The sequence below is a fragment of the Ammospiza caudacuta genome, chromosome 7 (genome assembly GCF_027887145.1).
Source record: "Ammospiza caudacuta isolate bAmmCau1 chromosome 7, bAmmCau1.pri, whole genome shotgun sequence".
Classification (NCBI taxonomy): Eukaryota; Metazoa; Chordata; class Aves; order Passeriformes; family Passerellidae; genus Ammospiza; species Ammospiza caudacuta.
In genome coordinates this window covers 39,589,897-39,616,047 of record NC_080599.1, presented here as the reverse complement: position 1 = coordinate 39,616,047, position 26,151 = coordinate 39,589,897, and the positions used below count along the sequence as shown (strand labels likewise).

Genomic DNA, 26,151 nt, shown 5'->3' with positions numbered 1-26,151 from the left:
GTTTGTAGTTCAAAAAGCAACCGATGCCCAAAGCACAAGAAATGTGATGTGCATCACCATGAGGCTGCCAAGAGCAGGTGCATTTCTGCCTCCAGCTCACTGCTGGGAGGAACAGGTGGGCATTGCTCATGGCCCAGCTGCATTCCCTGCTCCCATCTAGGCAGGAACAGGCACAGCCCTGGAAATACAGCATGGTCTGGTCCTCTGGAAAGGGACAAAAACCCTGTGGAGAGAAACTCCTTCTGCTGAACCAGTCTGTCACAGCTCAGAATGGCTGAGCTGCTCTCTAGGAGTTGTCACCTGGCACTGGGAATTGTAAATGTCTGGTTTTCCTTGTAGACATAGCTGGGCCAAGAAGGTGAACAGTTTAGCATTGACTTAAGTTACTTACACTGTTCAGTTCTTGAGTACTCAATCTCAACCAAGTTATCTGGAGTTTCTGAAACTTCCCTGTGCATAAATGCACCAGACGCATTTTATTCCCAAAACAGCGCTGTAGTTAGCATGTGACCCCAAAAAACAGCACCTTGAGATTTAAAATCACTTTGTGTTTCTATACCTCCTTGCTGCACCATTGTCTAGAGACCAGCTAGGAGTCAATTTAAACAAAACCAGGGGAGGAACAGGGCCCAGCTGCCATTTGCAGAAGCTGCAGTCAGACCACACGCACAGCGCTGCTGTCTGTGGCACAGCAGTGCTCATCAACCTGCGAGCAGGAAATATTAAACCCACTGTAAAAGTTAGCTCTCTCCCCTCCTGCCAGCCAAGGCTTTATTCCAGGAGAGTGAAGGGGGAGGATCAGTCTGCAGACCTTTTGTTTAGTGCTTGCAGATTCTGACAATGCCTCACTCAAGGCATTTCTTACCTGAGGGAATCAGGAGAGACAAGGCAGTAGCGGATGCTGATTTAATCACTTTATTGACAGGTCTCGAGGTGCGTTTCTCCCCTGATTCCCCAGAGAGCAACCTGTGCCGTGCCCGCCGCACTGCCAAATCGCTGATGGCTTTTGGAGTGGTAAAGTCTGGGCCTTCATTGCTATTACTGCGAGCTCGTGGATCAGAGAAATCTGCAGTGCTCCCAGCTACAGTTTAAATTAAAACAGATTAGAACCACAGGGAATTCCTAACAGTCTATTCCCCTACAGGCAAAATACATTAAATCAAAGTCATGTTTACATGAAGTCCAAGAGTAAATTTTCCTAAGAAGAAACCCCAGGGCTTGAATTTTTATTTACAGAAATGGTGTTATTCCGAACACAGAAAATCAGCAGCTTCTGTTCTGTGAAAAAGCTGGCTAATGAAATCACATTGCTCAGTGGCAGTTCCATGAATCCTAAAGCTGTGGTGCACTTCTGCACACCATTTCAATGGGATCGTTCACAGATGAAAACAGGTTTATAGAAAGTGCTGCATTTTTACAACCAGCAAGAACTGTCAATCTTTAAGTTAAAACTGCCTGTAATAGAAGAGCCAGGTTCTGCTGGAGTTGCACATAAAAAATCCACTTTAAGAGAATACTAAGTCAGGGGAAGTAAAAATGTGGATTGCAAAGACAACCTCAATTTGCCCCCTTCTGTGCACCGTTGCAATTTAGTCTTGAATTACTTAACCTGCTACAAATATATATAAAATGCAAAGTAATCTTGAAGATCAGACTGGGCATGTAACAGCAGCAGATGCTGGGGGTTGGGGGTCCTGTACTCAAGGCTGGTGCCCCAGTCCCCCATGTGATACCTTAAAGGGGCACTGTGAAAATACAGTAATTAGAATTTACAAGGTGCTTAGAAATGAAAGTGGTGAGCATCACAGCAACTCCACAAGGGAAATTAATCATTCTGTCTTCAAAAGCAAATTTTAAGCAGCATGCAATAAATAAAGCCTAAGGGCCACATTTTGAACAATGAGGACAGAACAAAACATTGATCATCGTTATTTAAGTGGGCAGCACTGCTCTGCATACTAAGTGAAGCAGGAAGTATCATGAAAATAAAAATTCGAAGCACTATTCCCATAGACCTCAGGACCAGATGCTTATTCAACATTTAAGAGGCACAGGGTTTCCAATCAGGCTCCCAGACAATGAGGAACCTGGATTTGGAGGCTGCATGGGAAAAGGTGCCACATAAATTAGAGGAGCAGTCTGAGACACTGACAGGAATTAAATTCCTTTCAAGCCTCTGACTTGGGACACTCAAGCACTGGTATCCCTGGACTCCATGCACTAGATCAAAGACTGCACTAATGCATTGAGCTCAGGGGAGCAAGCTGCCCAGGAGAACTTCAGTTTTGCCAATCTCACATTGCAGATAGTCAAATTAGAAATGGAAGTGTTCTTGCCATTTTTAACAGCATCTTTCCAGGCTCTTAGCATGAAATTGAGCCCAAGGTTTCACTTATAGTACCTATGCCAAGCAAGTATGAGGCAGCTTCCTTCCTTTATCCTTGCAATTCATGTTTAGATGATGGCAGCACCAGGCTCCTTCAGGGAGCATGGGCAATGAAGGGGAATGGGACAATTTGGAAGGAATTTCACAGACTGGATTGCAGAAGAGGAGCGATAAGATGTAGGAATCTTTGGCTTTACTCTGGAGGCAAATTTCTTCTAGGGCATTTCCACCTTCTGCTACCAGTCCCCCATCACATCTGCCCAGTGCCGTCCACCTTGTCCATTCTTGCTGCCATTCTGACTACTTCCTCAGTACCCTTTCTCAATGCATCACAACTGCTTTGCCTGCTTGCTCCCAGTTTGTCCTAGCAACTTGTTCCTTATTTTCTTACCCAGTTAGTCCTTGTTATTCAACCCTACAATCTAGTCCTTCCCCGAATTATGCCTTCTTTCTCAAATATTCTTTTGCCAACCTTCATTTCAACTTCCCCTCTTTCTTCCATTGTTCCAAACTTCCTTTTTTGCCTCCTCCTTACTACTTTGCAGCAGTTCCCAGCTCTGGCCTCCTCTGTTCTCAGAACAGGCAGCTTCACCCCCTTGTCCTCTCAATGCCCCGAAAGGGGCAGGAGCTGGGAACACTCCAGCACCCAGAGCTCAGCCCTGCACTGCAGCAGCCCAGGGCACCACCACAGAAAGGTTCAGAGCTGGGGAAAAGCCCCAGGACAGTCAAAGTTGCTGAGAAATCAAACACTGACTTCTAAGAGCCACTCTACTAAATTTAGGCTGCACAACAACTGGATGAATTTCAGCATATTTGGCTGTTAAAAAAAGTAGCATGTCCCTGACACAAGCCCCACTTCTCCAGCATATTTCAAGTCTCTCCAAACTCTTGGGATGAGCAAAACACCAGGAGGCAGGGATCTGTTGGTATGGCTGACACCCACGTTCTCCAGCTCCAACTCAGCAGTGATCTGTTCTGATTAATGCTTAAATTAATGCTGTCTCAGGTGGGCACCCAGTGGTTGTAAGTAGGCACAGATCATAGGAATCTCAAGCACGAGAAGACCTAAAATCAATTTGAAGTGACAGCACTGAAATCTAAGATGCAATTTTGAGGCAATGAAACCACTGGTGTTATTTCAAAGGCAAGCACATCCACAAAACTACACTAAAGTATCTACATAGCATGAGGCACTCACATTCCCTGAAACCCAGAGCCGGCTTTACAGAGTTCATCTCCGCAAGGTAACACAACCTTGGAGAGCAGGATGCCCCACACCAAGCACGTACCTGTCAGCGCCGAGGCACTGCCGGCGGCCGTGGAGGGGGTGGTGGCTCCAGCATCCCCTTCCAGCTGCAGCTCGTGCTCCACCGGCTGCTCTGGGATGGGCAGGGGCAGCCCCTCGCGCGCCTGCACCGTGGACGGGAGCATCCCCTCGGACTGGGGCCGTTTGAGCGCGGCGCCCTCGTCCTCGGCGGAGATGGCGAAGCGCGGCATGTCCAGGAGCCCCGAGCAGCGGCGCCGCACCGTCAGCGGCGGGCTGGAGTCGCTCTCCGTGTGCGAGGACTCGGACATGGACAGGCGCTTGCGCAGGCTGCGGGCAGAACCAGACAGGGCCCCGGGTGAGCCAGGCCGTGACCAGCTTGGAAGGGTGAAAACAGGACATAGACCCAACACCACACGTACAAAACCAATGTAAGGTGAAATTTGGTGGCCAAGCTACAGCACTGGGAGTTAAAACAACAAAGGCTTGGGGCATCGCCTGAGTTTAGATTTCCAACTTCTAGGAAAGGAAGGGATAAACCCAAAGGAAAATACAGTACAATGAATGTGGATGCCATGGAACAGAGAGAGAGAAACAGCGAGCGTTTCTCACAGGGGCTTGTGAGAAGTTTTAGGAAAGATGTGATAACTTGTTGACTATAAACAATTTGCAAGTGGTGTTTTTCTACGTTATTTTTCTGTTCCTCTCAAGGACAGTGAGTGAGAAAGATGTTTCTGTTAGTTAGGCAATAGAATAGAATCTATCGTACCACTCTATAAAAACCATGTGGTTCTTTTGAGTAAAGTTTTCTTTGCCTTTTCTACAGTCCTGCCTCTCGCCTGTTCCTGCCCCGACCTCAGTGCAAGAGTGACATCTGAACATGGTATTCAATATTATTTTTTTAAAAAATCACACTTGCAAAATGCAAATCATCTTCCATGTTCCTTTTGGAATATGTTGCTTTTTTCTTTCGAAGTTGTTATAAATTAGAAGCCAGGAAGCCCTAATGCAAAATGAAGTGCACCTCATAACTGAGTGCAATCTGTAAAACATTTTAAAGGGAGTCATATAGACTACGTCAGAGCCACATTTTATGCTCCTTGTAATGCCAAACATTAGTGTAAATGTTTTACAGGGGTTGCACAAAATGAGAGACATCCCTCTTATAAAGTAAGTTTTCAGTAATGCCAGAAACATGGCAGGTATCCAAATTGTGGGTATTCATATATTTTACTGACATTTTTTATTAGAGCACAAGATTTTTCAGGCATATTCTGAACTTTTGAAACTTTGAACTTTCCTAATGATTTCTCTGCTTTGTAACAAAAGGTCAAAGTCTGGCAACACCAGAATTTGCATTAATAAAAAAAAAAAACTGATGTGGGTACAAGTCTGACGTAACATACAAAATCTGCCCTTAAGGTTAGAATACCTTCAAATTCATTAAAAGTATTTGCTACAGAATTAGATGTTAGTACTTAACTAGATACATTTAAGGACTGTAGAGGCTCTACACATTCACTTTTAGCTATCCAATCCAGTCTTCTCTTGCAGAAATACAACACAAGAAGCTCTCCTCACTAAACACTGGTCATAGAAACTTTTGGCTGGCCTTTCTTAGCTGCTGTGAGAGAACAGAAGACTCAGTTGCAGAGCACTCACATTTCAGGAGAGCCAATGACCCAGCTGCGGTCGCGGCTCTTCAGGCCCCCCAGGCTGTCCAGCCGATCGTCCTTCTCCTCGCTCAGGCTCCGCTTGGTCGGTGGTGGAGTCTTCCTCTCCTCGTGGATGGAAAGTCGTTCCATGCTGCTGTACACCTGTGGGCAGCAAAAGATCCTTCTCAGCAGGGAAAACCAACCCAGGGACCTTTTCTGAGCAAGGGGAAAAATCTCCTCTTGAAATTCCCCCCTGAAAGCCTGAACTTGGTAATGTTTTTTGACCAAGTAACAGTGCAGGTGTGCTCAAGGTGTGCCAAGGAGGAAAGGAAAAGGCCCAGCCTCAGAAACACTAAAATGCTTTTCTACAACAGCACCCAATTACTCTCCTTTGCAAACACAACAGTAAAATGGACAAACTTCATGAAATTACTTTGATTTTTGGTTTTAACAATTCTCAAATCCAAGGGGAGCTATTGCTAAAGACAGCAGCACAACTCCTGAAGGCTGGCATCTGGATCTTGAAATCTTACTACACAAATTCACTTCAGTGATAGGCATCATGCTCATGACCCCATTTCATTATCAGTCTATCAGCATTGCCCCAAGCTTATTTCAGAACAAAAAAGTCCTGCCCTCCTCAAGGAATCTACTATAATGCTGACAGCTTAATGAAAGTGCCTTTCTTGGTTTTACAGCTGTCTTTAAATAATTAAATGATTAAGCAAAAAAATCCATCCTTTTAAAACTACACTTGACTGTGGACCTAATTTACATAAGAAGAGATTAATGAAAATAATGTTATTAAAAATTCAGAGCATCAACAAGATAACTATTAATAAATCATATGGCTGAATTGTCAGACAAGAATTTCAAAATATAATGAGCCTTTTATGCCTCCCACATTACAAATGCTGTATAATTTTCCAGGTCTTAAAATAAATTCATTAAAAGTGAACTTTCTCTTTTTGTGGCAAAAACATTGAACCCTAAAGAAAAGCTTCAGTCTAACAAATGAGTAATACTCACAGTGAGAAAAGGCAGAGAAAAGAAACTCTTACGTACTCATGAGAACTTTTTCAAAACACCAACTAATCCTCAGGTCCAATTTTAAACATACTTTTAGTGATGCAAATCAGGAGCAACTCCATTAAATTAAGAGTAACTGTTATTTAAACCACTGTAGCCTGGTTGAGGACAAAGAACAAACTGGTCCTTAAAATCTGACTTCAGCAGTGGAAAACTGGAGGAACTGTTGTGAAAAACCAAAATACCTTTCAGAGCTCCTAAGTAAAATTCCTTCTTCCTTCTCACTAAGAGGGAAATGCAATTCATGAAGTGGCTGCCTCCTCAAAACAGCATTTTTTCTCCCTTCTGCCCCTCCCAAACATATTATATTTTATCAGGAAGACCAATGTAGTCCCTTCCTTTTAGTTATGTATTTGAAAACACCCGAGATTTTATGTTTTGTAGAACTCAGGTAATTCTCATTGCTTTCCTCTGGACTCCATTTTTTCAAGAACATTGCCCAGTACAGACCAAAATGCTCCTGCTATGGCCTTCCTACTGGTAAGACCAGTATGGAAAATTATTGCTTCCAGAATTTGGCACATCTAACTTGTGAAGGACTATGTGCTGAGACCCTTCTCTTTGAAATTGTCACTTTGCCTTTTGCTCCTCAGGCTGTATTTGAGACAGTGAGTGATGTAAACTTCACTGATGTTCTTACCCCTTCGATTTTAGACCTTTTTCCAAATGTCAGAATTAATTTTCTTCCCAAAATCATCTTGTCACCTATGGAAGGTCCTTTCAGAAGGACACTGCTCAAAGCAAGTTTTGGATACTCCCTAAGCCAGCATCCAGATCACTGGTGAAAACATCAGACTGCATCAGATGCAGAAGAGAACTACACAATGCCCTGCATATTAGTGAAACATTAAGAAATAGAAAATGTCATTCTCCAATTATTCTGGTACTCACCTTCTAACAGGCAACAAACCACCACAGAATAAACAACTCATGCAGTGTTTCCTTTTCTCAGTGAATACTACCCACCATGAGATCCCACAGAGCATCCACATGATTAAAATCTGCCCCATACAAAGCAAAGAAATGGTGTTCCTCTCTAGATTGTTTTCTCTCAACAGGTTAGCATGTCCCTACCTTGCTGAACCTGGGTGAACACGAGGAAAACTGCCGAATTTCCACGTGATCATCATCATTAGTGTCCTCCTCTTCTTCTGAATCCAGGTGCTGGTACCGTTCTGAACGGGCTGGGAACGAGACATGGCACTTCCATCAGTGGGGGAGTGCTGGCAACTCACACCTCAAGCATTGCTGCTGGTCTGCTTAAAGAACTTGGAATGTTTATACACCATGCAGGGTTTTTCCCTTAATACTGAAACATACCCAGCCGGTTTTTGCTCATCCCGTGCAATTGCCAGTGAAGAATATCTCCTTGGCACTGAATTTATCTTATCCTGTCAGCTGTATTCCATTCTGGAAGCAGCTGATACTCAAAAGGTGCCTAATCCTGCAGACCTTTCATGGTAGGGATATTTCTTCCCTACAGCAAACAATGACGTGGAAGGAAACATGGAAACAATTCACTGTCCAACTTCCCAATAAACAGCTTTTTGATTATACAAAGTCTATCCTGCATACATACATACAAGCCTACTTGAAAAAATAAAAATATTTACCCAAAAGAAAATCTCTTCCCTCTTGCAACTAGGAAAAGGATTAGATTTTGTGAAAGAAAATGGGCAAGCAGCCAATATGCAAAGCTATTTTTAATGCAAAAACTTCTTCCAAAGAGATTTGTGCTTTGAGATTTGCAGCACTGGATTTCTAAGCCAGCCACACTGGATTTTGTGGGGTGGGCACTAATAAGTTTGGCTACAGAAAGCTGATAACTACACTGAGCCAAATTTGCTGCACCACATCAGCCAGAAAGCTACTTTTATACATTCTAACATTTTCTGCATTAGGGTTTATGGCAGCAACACTACTCCTATCAGTGTCTATGTGAGATATTTCCTGATGTGAGAATTCCAGCCTTTATAAAGGAGTCTCACCAAGGTCACCCTGACACCGAGTGTGCCAGGGCACCTGGGGAGTCTCCCATGGTTCTGGCTTGACAGACCCAGTGGTTTTGCTTTCATACACCAGGATCAGCTCCTGGCTGCTGCACTGGGCCTCTGCCAGTCACTGACCCAACTCAGTGACCAAAGTTTCCCCATCCTGTAAGTGCAGTCAGTGGTGAGGACAGCCCACCACATCAGCTTCTCCATGCATGTTGCACCAGTACAACCCCAATACATGCAGAAACCCCACCTCTGCCCCCTCTGCACACCTTGACTCCAGGTGCTCTCTGCAGCAACCACACAGAGATTTCCCAGTCCACCTCTCTCTCCCAATCCTACCTCTCCAAACAAGCCCCAGCCTAAAAGCCCTTTCCCCAAACTGGAAGAGCACTAAATGGAATCACTGCTTGTGCAGTGTGAGAGCCAAGGGGCTGGAGGCAGCTGCTCTCTCCCTCCTTTCACTCTCAGCAAAGCACAGGAGCAGAGCAAAAATGTGCTCCACACAGATTCAACCAGGCCAAGATGGGAGAGATTCCATTGATGAAGGGCAGAAATTTCCATTTCTCAGAGAACTGAAACAGCCAATATCCCATTCTGCAGCTAGAGAGGGGGACAGACCTCACCCTGACCAAGTCCCTTCCACCTGCTCAGCTCCCCAAGTCAAATGAGAAAAGTTAGGGAGCAGAGGCTCTGGGAACAGAGATCTCTCCATCCCTCCTGTGATGCTCCTCCCCTCTCTCCCAAGAGCATTGACTCTGTCTGGTGCTTATCTTGAAATACCAGGAACCTTACACAGCACTGATACCATGGCAGTTCCCAGACATTTATACACACCAGACAGACGCTTCATATCTCATTAGAGCTAGTAATATTAAAATAAAACTATACACTTGCAGCAAAAATAATTCAAATTACTTCAAATCTCTTAAGAATTTTCCCCACATACTTGTCTTCAAGGTCTAGGGTTTGTTTTGGGGTTTTTTTTAAACATTTATTGGCTGGAAAGAGTCACTAGGGAAAGATCATGTTGCTCAAAAACTCAAGGAATTTGGATTTACCAAATGCTTTGGAAGAAGTTTAATGAACCCAGCATGACAATGGCAGCACCTCTCACTGCAGGCCCATGGCTGGCAGGAGCACAGGCACCACTGAAAGGCCAACTGACTCCAGCAGCAACATTTTTTCATTTAAAATTAATTTGCCTTCAAAGAAACCTTCCTTGGTATTCAAAAGAAACTTTTTAAAGCAATTCCCATCAAGCGTTTTATTCAATTTCTAAAATGACTTATCTCTAACAATTTCAAAAATGAAATATGCACAAGAAATATGATGCTGTTTAGGCCACATCTCGAGCCTTACTGTCAAAATAGCTTGTGTCATCCTCAGATTCCAGCTGTGGGATGAATTCAGCTTTCTGCCGGAGTAATCCATTCCAGTCCAGATCTTTAAAGAACCGATGCTGCTTCACTTCAAAGGCACTACCTGAAATAAGCACCTTTTATTGCAGAGTATTTCTTTCAGCATTTGCATAACATGAAAACCAAACCCTAAAAATATCAAGAGCCTAAGAGAATGTACTCGAGTCTTTTTAAGTCACACATTTTCCAGGAATTTTGAGAAACAACTAACCCTTTTACCAAAGTGGTCATGCAGGATAAAACCTGAACAAGATTTCCTCCTTCCCACCTCCTCTTCCTGCTCAGCAACAACACAGAGGCTGGAAGACAGCATCTGCTGTTGCATTCCACAGCGAGTTCAAGATTCAGAACACCTTAATTCAAAATGTTCAAACTCTGAACACCACCTTGTTCATAACTGAATAAAGAGAGCAAACTCTGAGAGCCACTTAGAATGTGAGTGACAACTCACAACTCCACTGTTGTGAATAAACTCATTCATGTGCCTAGAACAAGACATGGCTCACCTATCTTCCTGAATTAGTATCTATTGTTATTAAGCTCAGAAGCTTGGGTACCCAGAAAGAAAATGTAAAGACTATCTGTCTACCCATTTATGCATTTTTTTCAAACTAAATTAATATTCGTTGCAGATGCTACCATCTTTTTAGAAAAGAAAAGAGCAGAGGAAAAGAGATAAAAGGTTTGCTGAGCGCCAGTGGCACTACAACATGTCAAATGAAACAGCAGTCTCAGCATTACAGGTATATAAGAAATCAAAAAAAATCAGTCCATCAACTCTTTTTATAAGGCTAGAAACTCTACATCTTTTCCATGACAGCAACATCTTTCAAGTACATGGATTTTAAGTAGAGAAGAACATGTGAAAACCATCTGATATCATTATTAATTCATGATCTATTCATCACCCTTGTGTGCACATGTGCTAAATCTGCTGAATACACGTACCTTTTGGAATTGTTATATATTTATCTCTAAGCCTTTTTAAATCCTTAAAGTGTAGTTTGGAATTGAACATCCCAAATTAAATTAAACTAATCAAATCAATGAAAGATGAGCTGTCATGTGAAACCACAGTGTTGCACAAATTACTTTAAAACATGAATGTAGCTAGAGGTTATTTATTATTATTTACTATGAGGAAATGAGAATTGTTGGCTTGTAAAACTTCCAACCTGACATTATAATACAGAAAGACTGACAGACATCTCTGACTTTGCCAAACAGATTATCAGACTTTGCTGTATGTTTGGAGAATTCTACACTACAGGCCTCTAGGAATGGGAAAGTTTTCATTTACTTTATTACACCCAGGAATTCACATCCATGGCAGGGATTAAGCTTCTACTCAAAGAGAACTTCAAAGAAATCTGATTATACGCTGTTCAAATGGAGACACAACCCTCAAGCCAATAATGGAACAGCACAAATCAGGGAAGTGATGTTGCCAAGCTGACAGTGCCCCTTTCCTGCTTCCCAGACAGGACAGTAAAATCTGCCTGGCTCATGGATATGTGACACCAATTCCCAGAGCTCCACCACACTGAATCCAGCATAAACTGCTCCCCAGCTCTAGGTCAGCATTCCTCAGCACGAGTGGGTGTGCACCACTGGCAAGGTGCCTTCATCCCCTGCTTGTGGGCAGTGTTTTCCTGTGCACAAGGCTCTTACCTGTTCCCATTCTTTCCAGAGGATTTTGGCGGAGAAGCTTAGAAATGAGGTCCTGGGCATCTGGGGGCAGTGCATCATCTCCTTCTGGCCAGGCAATTTCATCTGGGGACAAAAAGAGACTTGACATTTTCTACCAGCTTCCCAACTAATTTGAATAACCATTCATAGTCCTACACCTCAAAGTGCAGTGTTGAGAACTGCCCCAGAAGCGTAAATACCTTGAATTCAGCAGCTTAATATAATTCAAGCACTGACATTTTTCAAAATGCATAAAATTCAGCATCAGCTAAAGCTGCTGTCAATCCAAGCAGTGCTTGTGGAGACAAAAAAAAAAGCTTTAAGGACTCTATTAATAAAGTATGAAATGGGACTTCCATGACAATCCATAAACAAAGGCAGTGACAATACTGTGGCTGTATCTCCTGCCTGCACATTCCAGAGTCGTTATACTTGGAACAGAGAGAACAATTCACAGGTAACGATTTCATGCATCATATTTAGTGCTTTGATGAAATTTTCTTTTTACAAAGGACATTTGCCAAATGTGTTAAAAACTTACTGCTTCAGAAAGCATTCCCAATAGAAAATTATTTCACTGGCATATTCACTGAGTGAACACAAAGCAATTGTCTGTCCAACTCCACGCATGAGAAAGGTTTAAAAAGCCACAAGATGTGAAGGTACTGAGTAAAACAACTTCAATGTATTGTGCCCAGAATTTCCTTTCATTTCACGTATACAAAATTACTAATTGACTAGTATTTGGACCTACAAAAACAATAACCAAAATCAGCCTGAAATAGACCAGTTGGTGGCTACTCCTTTCCAACTCTCCATCATTTAAGTTAAAAGACAGAACAGAAAAATCCCCAAATATTTTTCCTCAATCCCACAAGGATTTGTATGACTCCCACACCATGATTTAGGAAGATATTTAGGAAGATGTTAAGCAACACAAGCTTCCATAGCTGAAATCAAATGCAAGCTGCTTTGACACAGAAATTTAGAAACACTAAAATTAAACCCCATTATTTTATACCTAATCCTTCCTGACTAAACTGCAAATCCTCAATATTTTCACAGCACATTTGGAAACCCCTTCAAGCAGAAACCTACCACTGATCACTTGTCCAAAGAGCTCTTCAGGTGTGTCCCCAAAGAAAGGGACGCAGCCGACCAGGAACTCGTAGAGGATGATTCCCATGGCCCACCAATCCACGGGCTTCCCGTAGCCCTGGCGCAGGATCACTTCTGGTGCAATGTACTCTGGAGTCCCACACACCTCAAGAGAAGCATGCAAGAGAGCAATAAATTTACAAATTGCCAATTGCATGTCAAAGCTTATTCTGTCTTTTTTTTTCTTTCTTTCTTTTCCCCCCTTCAGAGCTTTACAAGGAAGTTATTAATGTTTTGCCACTAACCACATCATGCTGTGAACTACTTCCATGAAGCAAGAGTCTATATTTGAAGACATTACCTGCACAGAAATAACATCACATGAAATTAAATGTTCCTAGTGTGGACATGCCAGCTAAGTAGTTCTTTGCTGCATGCACGGGAAAGCATATGGGAAAAATGCATATTCTGTGTGTTTGGGTCTGACAGCTTGATGGATGTCTGCTGGCACAGCTACAGCTCTCAGGAACTGAGTTTTGACAAACCTCTCACATCTCTGTGCTAACAGAATTTAGTTTCACAGATGCAGAATTAGCAGCCCAGCATGATTACACACTTCAGCCTTAATCTTGGGAGGTACAGCTCGCATGGACAATGGCTAAGGAAATTACCTTGGAAGATCTAAATTGCCTGGGGCTTAGAAGCAGCAACAACAATAACAAAACAGTTGTAAAAAGCGTACCACTGTAAAGTACAAGAATATGATCTAATGACCTAGGAGAGTTCTGTTAGAAAAAGCATCCTTACTCAGAAGACAACAGGAAGACAACACCACAGGATAATTATGAATCAACACTTGGCACAAATAAAAATTCAGCTGAAAAATTCAGCTGTGATCCTGGGTATTTTCAGTAGAGAGGAGCATTTTTTAATCCCATTATACAAGGCACTGCTGAGCCCGCATCCAGAACAGTTCCTTCAACCATGTCCAGAAAATATCAACTCAAACAGAAAGAGTTACATGCAAGAGCTATTCATTCATCAAAGGAAAATCTATCTTGTTAGCTGCAAGAACTTAGCTGGTTAAGCCTAGCAAAATGAAGGCTAAGGAGAAAAATGACCCTTAGTAAATATCATGGGGATACAAATCAATGTTTAAGCCATTAGACAAAATTACAAGAAACATATAGAAACTTGCCAAGAACTTTCTAAGCACCAGAAGGGGGAGATCGTGGAACAACCTTCAGCACAATCCATGTTACATCCCTAAACCAACTTCTGTTTACACCTACACTGCTGCTTGGGCCACCCTTTCAGCATCCTAAACTAAGAGCTGAAGTGCATGACTCCAAAACAAGAAGCTGAAATAACAAACTATATCAATTTATATACAAACAAGAGAATGGACTTGTATATTTTCCTCCCATTTTACAGTGCACAGCACAGCATCAAGGCAGAGGAGAAGTGCTACTAACTCTGATTCTTTCCCATGACAGAATCCTGCATCTGATCAACAGACAAAATTTTTCAGCTTACCTGCTTGTCCAGGAATTCCCTGGTATCCTTCTCAATGTGGCCCTCATAAAGATTAGTTGTAAGGCTCATTAACCCGATTTTGGACAGTCCAAAGTCTGTTAGTTTAATATGACCCATTGAAGTTATCAGGAGACTAAAAGAAAGAGAAGTAAAACAATGCAACATTCATTTGTTTCCCAAAAGCAATTTCAAACAAAAAGAACACAAGATAACGTGAAGGATGATGTCAGTGTTACATCCCCATTAAACACCTGGAAAAAACCTCCTATGCAGCCAAATATCACTGAGCAGACAAGGCAGCTAGGAGTGGGACTACCTTCTGCCAAAACACCATCAGTGTAGCAACATCTTTGGGATAACACCTGAAGACATTACTCCCACCCTTTTCAGTGCCTATCTGCTTCTAGATCAGTAGCAAGAGACTCCATAAAACCTCCTACATGTCAGATGCTGTTGAAGATCAGTGCTGTCTCCAGCCCTCATGTCCTGCTACCTACAGAGAAAGCCCTGAAGGACTGACTCTGTTCCCTCTGAGGGCCCTAAGACTTACTTATCAGGTTTTAGGTCACGGTGAACAATCCCATAATTGTGTAGGTACTCCAGTGCCAGAACAGTCTCAGCAAAATACATCCTTGCCATATCAACGGGTAGGGCACCAATGTTCTTGAGCAGTGTAGCACAATCACCTCCTAGAAACAAAACAGTTGCATTTATGGCACGTTGAAATGGCAAATATCAGTAAGAAACAACAGCTATGGGTCTGCAGTACAAGATTAGACCAGGTTTTCTAAAGGCTGTCTCTCTCACAACCCTGTTAGGAAGAATTCTGAAGATCTCTCTGTACTCTGTCTGGAACTTAAAACAAATATTAAAATCCTAGGAAAATTGAGATCCATATATGTTGGGCAGGCTTGGACAGGAATTGTACAGATGCCATTTGCAAACTGAAGAAAGCCTTGAAGAAAGTAAGTCTGTGGACTCCTGATTGAAGCTTCCTTGGGAACACTGGCCACACATTTCAGTCGACCTTCATTTCTACTTGCAAAGAGGAATTAATATTAAAATTTCCTATTGTCAATACATCTGATTTCATTCCACTAATTTATCTGAAAGAGCACTGATACAATAACTATAATCTTATTTCTCAAACATTCAGTCAAGCAAGCCAGGCATAAGAAATTAATCCTATCCACCAGTGGATATTGCTTATAATAAGATATACTGATAAAGTAAAATCAAATTATATTTCAAAGAATAAGCAAATCAAACAATGAAGAAAACCAACCCCAGCATAAAATGGCACTTTATTTTTAAAAAGGCTCCTAAAGAACAAAGGCTTATGTCTCTTAAATCTTTTTCTAAGTGGAATGTCAAGCAAATGTGCTATGGATCCAGCCATGCCATGCCACAGGAGGAAGGGAGGGTTGCCTTTCCAGTCAAGACAGGAATGTTCATGCTGACTTCTGGCTTCAGCAGTGAGGCTCAGCTCACTGCCAACATGTTGTATCAGGGATTCACAGCCCCTTTGGAGGAGTGGAAACCAACAACCATACCTTCCACATACTCCATAACCATGCACAGGTGCCGCTTGGTCTCAAAGGAGCAGAACATGCTGACCACGAAGGGGTTCTCAGCAAATGTCAGGATATCTCTCTCCACAAAGGCCTGCTGGATCTGGTTTCTCAGGATCAGGTTCTGCTTGTTGATCTTCTTCATGGCAAAACGCTGGCGGGTGGTCTTGTGCCGCACCAGATACACCGCTCTGCAAAACCACACCGAGAGCAAAAGGTCCATTTTCAGTTCAAACTGCTTTGCTGTGGGCTCAGGTTTGGAGTTCTTTGTGGTTTCATTGGGGTTTTTTAAACAGTGATGTTACTGCTTTGAATGGATCCTGACAGACTTATCTATGGCTCCAGAAATTCCTGTTTCAGTGACAAGTTTCCCTAGAAAAGAAGGAGCCCTTCCCAAAGCTACTCTGTCTTCCTGAATAAAGCAGCAGTTTTGCTGATCTGACAAACAAGGAGGTATCTCAAACACCAAATTTCCATAAGCACCATTGCAGAACAGCATGTATTTTTCAACACTACAGTGACTACTTTGCTTAAAAAATTGTCCAAAATCTATGGAATCAGCAGGACTTCTTTCCAAGCTCCATAAAATTAATTTGACACAGCACTGCCACCAGTGATTTCCTTCAGTAAAGTATCTCTTACACTTCTATCATTTGCAGATCATTAGATTCCTTCACATTAATAATACAGTTTGCAAATAAAACTTTCATCCAGTCTCCCTGCCTTATTGAATCAGTACTTGTTTCCTTTTCTCTGGAGTACATTACATTTAACGTGGTATTGTGTCTCACTAGCCACTGACTATAAAATAAACCCAGGATAAAGACATGTGCCTAACAGCAAAACTACCACTTCTCTCTCTCCTTTTTACAAAGTTATGTGGGGCTTGTGCAGAAATGTGACTGAAGAGATTTAAAATCTTTTTGTCTCATAATGACTCTTCAACGTGCTCCATTGTGTCTTCACTCACTAAAATCCCATGCTTACACTTTTTCCACATATAATTTTTAAAAAGTGATTTGTTGTTAACTAAGCACCCACTTCCACAAAACACTCAAGCACATGCTCAGGTTTTGTTGTTATGACCTACTGAGTATCACTGCCTTTCAGTAACAGCCTAATGACCTCACCGGTAAAGATTTATGAACTGTAAAGAGTCAGGAACTGCCTTTTAAAATTCTGAATAGGTTTGTGTGTGTGGTTAAAACTGTAACTGACTGAATTCATACTTGATTCTTCAATGGATAATAAAATCTAATAGCCTTTCTCATGTATTACTCCTCACAGTAGATTTACCCCAATGTAATTCTAGCACTTCTTTAAAGCATTTCAAGTGCTCACAAACAGCCACATATGTTACATATATAATATGAATAAATGAAAGAAATGGCATCTCCCAGAAGAATGCAGAAGATACAACAACTGTGGAACCTCTGTAAGACCCAAGTGGAATTACCTTATGCTTTGGACCCCACAAAACCCAGACATTTGCCAAACCTTGCTATAGCCCTTTGCTGGGTAGGACAACAATAGCATTTTCCTCTAATTCAAAGTCTAAAAGTCTTACCCATAAGCACCATTACTGATTAGTTTAATAGTTTCAAACTCTTCTTCAGATGGAGTTTTCTTCGACTGGACGGAGGCCCCACGGCTCTGGGGAAAGACAACAAGAAAATGGAAATCAGGAGCAGGAATGACTTAAATCTATATGAGGTTATTTTTGTCTTTTTCTCCTTTAGCACTCATTAACTCAATCTCAATCCATTTCTGAATTTCTGGAGTCCTCAGCTTTAGGACAGCTGTCTGTATCCATAGGTGTTTGCAGATTCCCTCCACAAATTATTAGCACAAAAAGTCAGTGGACTGTAAGATGCAGGCCTTTCCTTAATATTACATTTTCTTTAAAAAGCAATAAAATAAGGATCTTTGAAACCTAGCCAGTTACATAATTAAACTTTTCCAGTGGTTTTACTAAAGTCAACTCTTTTCAATATCCATCACATTTTACAAATGTAAAATATAAAGAATATAAAAAATTCCTCCAGATGATTTTCATTTTTAACTCCAAAAATTAAAAAAAAAAAATCCACAAAACTTGGTAATAATGCCTATTTGCATATTTTAAGCATTTTACCACCACCGTAAAAAGATTTTCACATTTTTATGAGCATGTACTCTAGTTTTAAGATGAGCTTTTAAATGTCTGCACCTTTTTTTTTTTTTAATTACAATTACTCTGCCTTATAATTAATTCTTTACTGTAGACTACTTCTTTTGAGAGAAAAAAAAGTGCTAGACAGACTGAGTGTATTACTGCTTTACCTCGACTGAATCATCTGTCTCGGGAGTGTCTGGGCTGTCATAGCTATTCAACTGGGCCATTTCTGAAAAGAAAGAGGAAAGATTACTCCTAATGATCTCAATCAAACACTATTCTCTTTGTTTATGCAGGAAAAACAGGATTTTAAGAGGTGCTTGTAGATGACGAAGGACATTTTCTCCCTCTGTAAAAAGTCACCCTAATTATACAGTGATAACCTTTAACATCTTGTATGCTGCAGGCAGTATAATATATAAAGATGAATATAATTAATTGTTCTAATTTCAGCCTGACTTACTCTAGATAGTTTCTATAATAAGTAAAAGCAATAAATGCATGTTTGGGGAAAGTGCTGTCTAGTTAATATTAAAACCTATTACACACATATATGTCTGCCTGTAGCCTGGTGGCATCTCTGTGGTCCCAGAAGAAAAAGCATCACATTTCAAACAGCTGCCCTCCACGTGACGTGGCTGATTCTGCAAAACACTGAGCAGCAGCAAACTGGGGAAAGTAATTTAGTTTGGGCTACTCAGCTGTTGCAGGAGGTGCTGTAAATTCTGCAAGCCCAAATCCTACCTTAGCTACGAGGCTCAGAACAGACATCACTGACATTTCTGGGTGCCCTCCTTACAGAAAGGAAATAAGGCACCTTGACATCTCCCTACATTTCCAAAGAAAATTTGACTTTAGTAAGGGGAATTAGCAATGGAAAGGTTCTCTCCCATGACAGGGATCAAAGGAAATTTCCCTTTAATGTCAGATTTCAACAAATGCTATTAAATTGCATTTAGCAATCTTTGGTAGAAATTTTCCTGAAGAGCTCTTCACTTGAAGTCAACCTGTCACTGTCATTCCAGTAAACACCAGAGAAGTTAAACTAGTCCCAGCCAGACTACTAATTTATGTTAAAATTATGCTCTCCTGAGGTAACAAGAAGCATAGTTCAATCACTGAAATATTCTGCAGTAACCTCCAGTCTCTGTCACACTTTCTATTGTTGCTGAACAAGCTGTGCATGCTCAGAAAACTTGTCATTTCAGCCAGCAAAGTGCCAGGCAGAAATATTAACTCACTGATTCTAAAGTTACAATCTTCTGGGCCAATGTATGTCTATATTAAGTTTACCATATGCAATTCTGGCACCTTGCAGAAAAGCTGTTTCTGTCCTTACATTGCTCTCTTTGGCTTGGTTGCTACACAAGATGTAAAACTTCAATCTCACCTCCAGCTAAAAATTCATACTCATTGTGGTAATCTCATGGAAAACCACGAAAAACACACTTTTCCCAGAGAGGACAATCAAGTGGGATGGCAAAATACTTTCCAACTAGGCCACTAGCAGGCCAGGCAGATCAGAAAAATAACAGGTAAATTTACTTTTACTGTCCAATAGCATAGAGAAAACAGTTAAATCCTAAAGCTATTTTCTAACATTGTTTCAGCTATGACACAGGGACACATTATTAACATCATAAGTAAAGAACTGTCACTATTGATGTGCCATCCTTACCCCAGCAACATTCCTTTGAGACATGGGGCTGAAAAGGACAGTCTAAAATTTGACAGCAAACAGAAAAATAAGGAAAAATGGCCTAGAAATTCAATCAATAAAACAAAAGCATCCTTCAGCTATGTAGTGACCAGGAGATTTGACTATCCTTTCAACAGTTTGGAAAGTACATAAGAGGAGTTCTCACCCTCCAGGGGATCCCTGGTGAGCCCCAGCTGGCTGATAATGTAACGAGGAATGTCGCATTTAATTCCTTGCCCTTCCTTGGCATGGCCTTCTGCAGCTTCCAACAGATGGTAGAACTCCTCAGGATCAAACTCCTACAGCAAAGCAGGGACAGACACAGAGAGAGGTAAATGACACAGCTTTACAGTTATGAAAGGTTTCTCCCCCTTCGAGGGGAATCCTCAGAAACATCCAAAGGTAATTCTGGGCTCAGCAGTGATGCAGAACATTTCCAGTTACAACAAGCAAGGCAATGCTTCCCACTCTGCTCTGCAAAACCAACACAAAGTTACATCCCACGGGGTGTCCACAGGTTTAGATCTGCAAATCAAAGCAGAACAAGGACTATAGGGACTTTCTACAAACCAAACCCAAACTTTCAAAAGGTCCTGTTAACTTAAGTGTTAAGTGTGGACACAATTCCCAGCTTTGTCACATTGAGATGTGCCAGGGAAAGGTCTGTGATGAGAACTGAGGCACCACCTTCTGCCACCTCCATCTGACAGGTGAGTTAACCCAAGATAAGCCTTTGCTGCTGTCAGTTGTCACTTCTGATCAAGCCATATGCCCACCCAATCCTGCCACTGTCCTAACCTCAGCAATTGCTAATGAAATTATCAATAAAACAACTTTCTTCATAAGAAGTACTGCTGCCCTGTTTCTTGTACTCTACAGTACAGGATCACGTCAGCAACTCGGTCATGATGCATGTGATCTCTCAGGCCAGAAAAGGTTATAGAAGGTGTGATCTCTTGCACTGGACTAAGAGATACAGCAGGAAACAAAAAAACAAGCTTTGGGCAGCAGGAGCACTCTGCTTAGGAACAAGTTCACCAGTTAACTTTAGCTCCCCACTCCAAACCTCATCATTCACCAGCAATGAGCAGCTTCACCAACACTCTTCAAAAATTCTCCAGTGAATTGGGAGGGTGAAAGGGGAAGAGTTTGAGCAAACAGCTGAGCATGCACAGACAACAGTGAGGGCATCAGTAAAGAACTGCTGTGTGGTCAGCAACGCAAGAGAAAAAGAGCACAGAACTGCAAACAAGAAAAGGAAATTAGAGCTTGTAATGAGGTGAAGAGACCTGAACAGAGAACAGATGCACTTTTCCATGACTGCTCCAAGCAATGCTGCTTGGACAGATGCTGTCATCAAAGACAGCAACAATGTGAGAAACAAAGTTCCTTCCCAACTCCTCTGGAAAAGGATTAATCAACAGTCCCAGAAGTGGCAGAGAGCAGGAGCCAGACCAGAGAGGACACAGAGAGAGATGGTCACCAGAATGCAGGGAGAGGGATGGTGGAGCCAAGGAAGGACTTCTCCGGGTACAACTGCAGGTCATTCATTGGTCAGTAAAAGAGAGGGAAAAATCAACTTGGTGACAAAAAACACAAACATACAAAACATTAAGGAACTATATAAATTCCAGTTCTGAGTTCTTTATGGTAGGTTTATTCATTTGAATACAGGAGAATGAACCCTACTAAAGGGAGATGGGTGCTATGGAAAAATAAACAAAAAAAATTAGATACTTTTCCCCAAAGATGGTTTCAGAGATGCACAAACCACATTATCATTTTCTTGAAGCCTCAGAGATTGTCTGCCAATAAACATTTCATAGTCCAACAGGTAATGCAAAGACAGAAGCCAAATAGCTGAACTTTGGATACTTAAATGTTTTTGACTGCATTAAAACAATCACAATCATCACAAGAACTGTCTATGTGGTCATTTACTTCATTTACAAGGAAAAAAGAAGAATGAGCTGAGTTACTAAAGTTAACCTTAATACTAAATAGTAGAAAAACTTTTTATAAATTCACATATAACTGAAGCCAAAGATTGAATGACAAAAAAAGTATGTTAAAGATAAAAATGAAAATTAGTTCTCAAAAACTATTTAAGCAGTTGACTATCCATTACTATATTTCTTGTTTTATGAGACAAAAGGAACATTAGTATTTAGTTCTTCATGTCACCAGATTAAAATAAATATTTGGGAAAAAAATTGCCAGAAAGGCAATGCATGTTGAAAAAAACAGGTAAGACCAACTCACAGATCCAGATACTATTTCTATACTTTAGAGTCTGGCCACTTGATTGCCAAGGTTGTCACTACATACTTGGGAATTCATTACTCAAATCTCAATGACTTCGCTGCTTCCACCTGCTCCCACTCATTTTGCAGAACACCAGGTGGAGAAGACATAGAAGGACCTGGAGACCTCTTGATTTGCAACTAAGAGCTGCCTTGAGTTTGGAACTCAGCAGGTACAGACACGGGTTCCCAAGGCTTTCTGAGGTCCCAAGTTTTCCTAGATGATGAGTGTACACGAGCAAAAATGACAATGGTGAAAGCAGCAAATACAAACACAGTGAGTTTAAATTTATCTCCGTTCTCCATTGCCTTCACTGCCAAAATAAATTTTGAAGAAGTGCTGGAAGAAGATAGGTGGGAGTTACAAAAACTCATCTAAATCACAAATATGGTTTGAAAACCAAGGAATTCCCAGTTTGAATGGAGTTGTGGCCAGGATTTTCAGTGCAGTCTGGCAGAGATTTCTGGAATCAGTAAGTGAAGGTATCTGCCCTGCTGGGTTGTGCAGCCAACTTCCTCACTGACAGTGGCCTTCCTTGCACCGCAGGATTCCCAGCAAAGTGATCCATCTGACAGCTGTGGAGGAGGAATAAGGAACCCTCCAAAGTCTACTGGTTCTCAGAACTTTTGCAGGTGTTTCCAAAAACTGGTATTAAAGACTGGACCACTTTGTCAAAGAAAGCTCCACAAAAGTCATTCATCTTCCAGTGACTCCAGGGATAAAAGTCACCCATGGACACACTGACCACAACATAACCCAATGTTAATTGTGGTTTTTTAGCCAGCCACAGATCACTAATCCAGCCAACTTCTCTGATGTCTCAAACACCTATAGCATCTCTGTCACTTTTATATCCAGAAAGAACCACCATGAGTGTGCTCCGACACACCAGGAGCACAGGTCATTACCTTAATTTCCATTGTAGATTTGTGACACCCCACAACTTTTGGTGACTTCCCTACATTCTCATTAATTTTTCAACATCCTTTTGAAATACAATCACTGATTGAAATACAATCACTTCCAATTGTCTACACTTCTTTCTATATATACTGAAGATTTATATTAACCCTATGGCACGACAGTGAGAATACAGGTTTTCAAGCTGCTTCTCCACCATACCAAGGAAATATTTTTGTAGTTACAGAACTTTGGGACACAGTGGCCTATTTTGGAATTGCCTAAACAAATTTCAGCATTTTCTAGCACTAAACTAAAAAAATGCATTATAATTAGCCAAATTAAAAAATAGACATATTTCCTGTTAGAAAGGAGTGAAACTTGCTTTTGTTTGTATTCCAATAGCACCAAACTGGATTTCAAACCCAGGCTTCCAAATCTCCTTGGATCTCACACAGGGGTATCCCACTGTGTGTTCACAGCTGGAAAACCTGACACCAGGTTTCACCAATAGCTGGGTCTACAGGAAGGGTTTGAGTCCCAGAGCCCTAACACCATTTATGTCATGGAACTTCTTCCTTAGTGAAGCTCTTCTTTAGCACAGCGCCCTGGACACCGGGCACACCCCATACAGACATTTACAGGCTCCTTACAGCAGCTATTAACAACATGAGGAACATCCAGTGGCATCAAGTAGCAAGGAATGATGTTGACAGCTACATCTGGCCCCTCAGCCATAAACTTTATACTAAAACACAATTCAGCTGCTGATGCAGCTGACAGTCCATTGCAGAACTACTTCTATATTAATGCAGAAGCCACTTAGTACTTCTTTTTCTTTTTAACTATCAATTTATTTTTCATCAGTGTTTAATGAGCATGTAAAGGTCTCTTTTGCAGGCTTTGTGTCCCTCATCTCCTCAAGTGCCCAGCACTGTCAGAGCCTGCCAGACCCACACTCACCAGGCACTCGAGCAGCCGCGCTGGCCGGGCGATGATGATCATCAGCTTCTTCACCAGCTGCGTGACGAAGGCAACCTCGGAGCTCTCGGATCGCTCGTGGGCCTGTGGGGAGCACACAGCACGTCAGGGCCCAGCACTGAACTCTGAATTTCTCTGTCTCACATGCTGAAGGCGGTCACCAGCTCAGTGACCAACCCAGCAGCAAAAGCGTGGCTGGGTCAGGGCAGGCTGAGCTCAGCTTGCTCAGGGATGCCGTGGCTTTTCCATCACATCTGACTCACATTATCATGTAAGAGATATTTCAAAGGCTCTATTTGCATTATATCACCTATCAATTATAATAGATACAACGTGGGCTCAGTTTATTTTTTAAAATGAACAGAGGAATATTGATTTTTTCAATTTTACCTTCCACACAACACTGACATCTAGGTAATGACTAACAGACACATTTCTGAGCTTTACTTTCAGCTAGAATTTGAACTAGAATTTCTCTTCATCATCAAGAAAAACTCAATCTCAGTTTCTCCTTTTTACTGTTGAGTAACTCCAGCATTGCAATGTATGTTATGCAGGTCCAAGCAGATAAGCAACGAAAAGAGCATATAAAACTTAATTCAGAGGATTTAGTCCTGTCTGTTACTTCACCAGATTTCAGAATAAACTGAAGTCTTAGTTTCAAGATGTACGTGTGTATTTGTGTGATGGGATGTCTTTTTACAACCAAACACACCAAAACAATAATAATTAAAAAAAAAAAAAAAAGGCAACACAAAAAACCTCTCAGAAATTTACCCTTCTCTTGATGAAGCACACAATGGCTGCATGATGAGTTCTGGGGCAGAAATATAATAGTATTTCATTGCAGAGTGATAAAAAAAATGGCAATGCAAAAACTCTTAAACAAAGTACAGCTATTTTTCCCCAAGGTCTAAAAATTGTGCTGTGACACAGCCACAAATATAAATGAGCTTTTGCTGGCAATGATCCAGTTACTTATAGGAGTGATATTTTATCAACAGTGCAAGCAGCAATAAACTAAAAGGTTCATTTAATGTTGTCCATTAGAATCACCTAAGAAGACATATTTATATGTTTTACATGTCTGAGAAGTCAAATCACACTGGTGACCACCTAAAAGAGCAATACAAACACAGGGAGCAGAAACTCAGAACTAGAAATACAAAAGCAGCATCTTATGTAACATATCTCTGATACTTTGCTGCCAAAGAAAAAATATTAAGAGATTCATTATTTTTCATTTTGACACCAGTCAGAATAGAAATGTTGATTGTGTCCTTCTGCACTGGTAAGCACTGGCTAGAATTTTAACCTTGAAGAGAATGATGTACCTGCTAATTCCTTATCTAAAAACAACAACAGAAGTCCTTCTGGCTATGGAGCCTTAAAAAGATTGTTTTAGAAATATTGAAATAAGTTGTGATTTCTTTTCCTAATTAAAATATTTTTTAAATTATAAAATAGAAAATAATCACAACAAAAATTATAAAGTCACCTTTTGTTCTCTAATGCATTATGCAAACTTACAAGTTACAATATAAATTTTAGAAAGAAATTCATGCTTTCATATTTTAAAAGCCATTCCAGATCACCAGAGGTTAGCTGCACTGAAATGAATAGATAAAACATTAACAATTTTGTATTATTTTAAACTTGAGCCATGCAATTGGAAAGTTCTTTCCTCCCCCCCACATAGGTTATATTATGCAAAAAATATAATATAATAGATATAATTCATCATTTTGCACCCATTGGTGCTGTTAAAGAGAACTTAGTCTTTTAAATCAAGTCCTTTTGTTTTCTCCTCTTCTCATCTCTGACAATCCAGGCAAAACAATTTAAAAATGCAGCTAGTTTAATCAGGTGTCTGTTTTGAAAATGAAAAGCTAGACCATGAATGCCAAATGATACAGAAAAGCAAAAGGAGAAAGAAAAATAAAAAAAGCATTCACAAAAACCAAACACAACTTGTAACAGCCACTCAGCCATCATCTCTGCACAGCGCTGCTCTTCCAAGATGCGCAGTGAAACTGCCTCCTCTTCTCTGCTGCTGCCACAGCACAGCCCGGACATCCCTACGGACTCCTCGTCCCCAGTGTGCCACGGACAGAGCCCAGGAGCTGGAGGTGTGTCCAGCCAAGCACCATCTGCTGCTCCCATGAGCCAGGTGCCAGCTGTGCCACCTCAGCAGCGCGGCCCCAGCACCACACACCGGGCTGCTGGTGGCATCTCAGGGCTCCCTGCCGTCCCCAGGAGGGCTTTGGGCAGGGGCTGATGCCATTCCTGCACACGCTGCTGGTGACACGTGCACAGGAGGCAGCGATGGGTAATTTACAAACCGATTCCCTCCTCTGAAAGACCCATCCGTCACTAACTGTGGCTGCTGGGGCATGAAATTAAAATCAC

At 41.4% G+C, this 26,151-nt stretch overlaps 1 protein-coding gene across 1 annotated transcript in view; it reads right to left on the bottom strand.

Moving 5' to 3' along the window:
* Positions 1-26,151, bottom strand: part of MAST2 (microtubule associated serine/threonine kinase 2) — a 187,029-nt gene that overhangs the window by 10,692 nt on the left and 150,186 nt on the right. Inside the window, exons 12-25 of the mRNA XM_058809025.1 lie at positions 23,725-23,826; positions 19,724-19,856; positions 18,026-18,087; positions 17,271-17,356; positions 15,686-15,894; positions 14,683-14,821; positions 14,133-14,265; positions 12,597-12,762; positions 11,481-11,582; positions 9,751-9,873; positions 7,469-7,578; positions 5,313-5,467; positions 3,676-3,980; positions 866-1,081 (exon numbers count right to left, since the gene is read on the bottom strand). Coding sequence (XP_058665008.1) covers positions 866-1,081; positions 3,676-3,980; positions 5,313-5,467; positions 7,469-7,578; positions 9,751-9,873; positions 11,481-11,582; positions 12,597-12,762; positions 14,133-14,265; positions 14,683-14,821; positions 15,686-15,894; positions 17,271-17,356; positions 18,026-18,087; positions 19,724-19,856; positions 23,725-23,826 — 2,041 coding nt within the window. The remainder of the gene's footprint in view (positions 1-865; positions 1,082-3,675; positions 3,981-5,312; positions 5,468-7,468; positions 7,579-9,750; positions 9,874-11,480; positions 11,583-12,596; positions 12,763-14,132; positions 14,266-14,682; positions 14,822-15,685; positions 15,895-17,270; positions 17,357-18,025; positions 18,088-19,723; positions 19,857-23,724; positions 23,827-26,151) is intronic.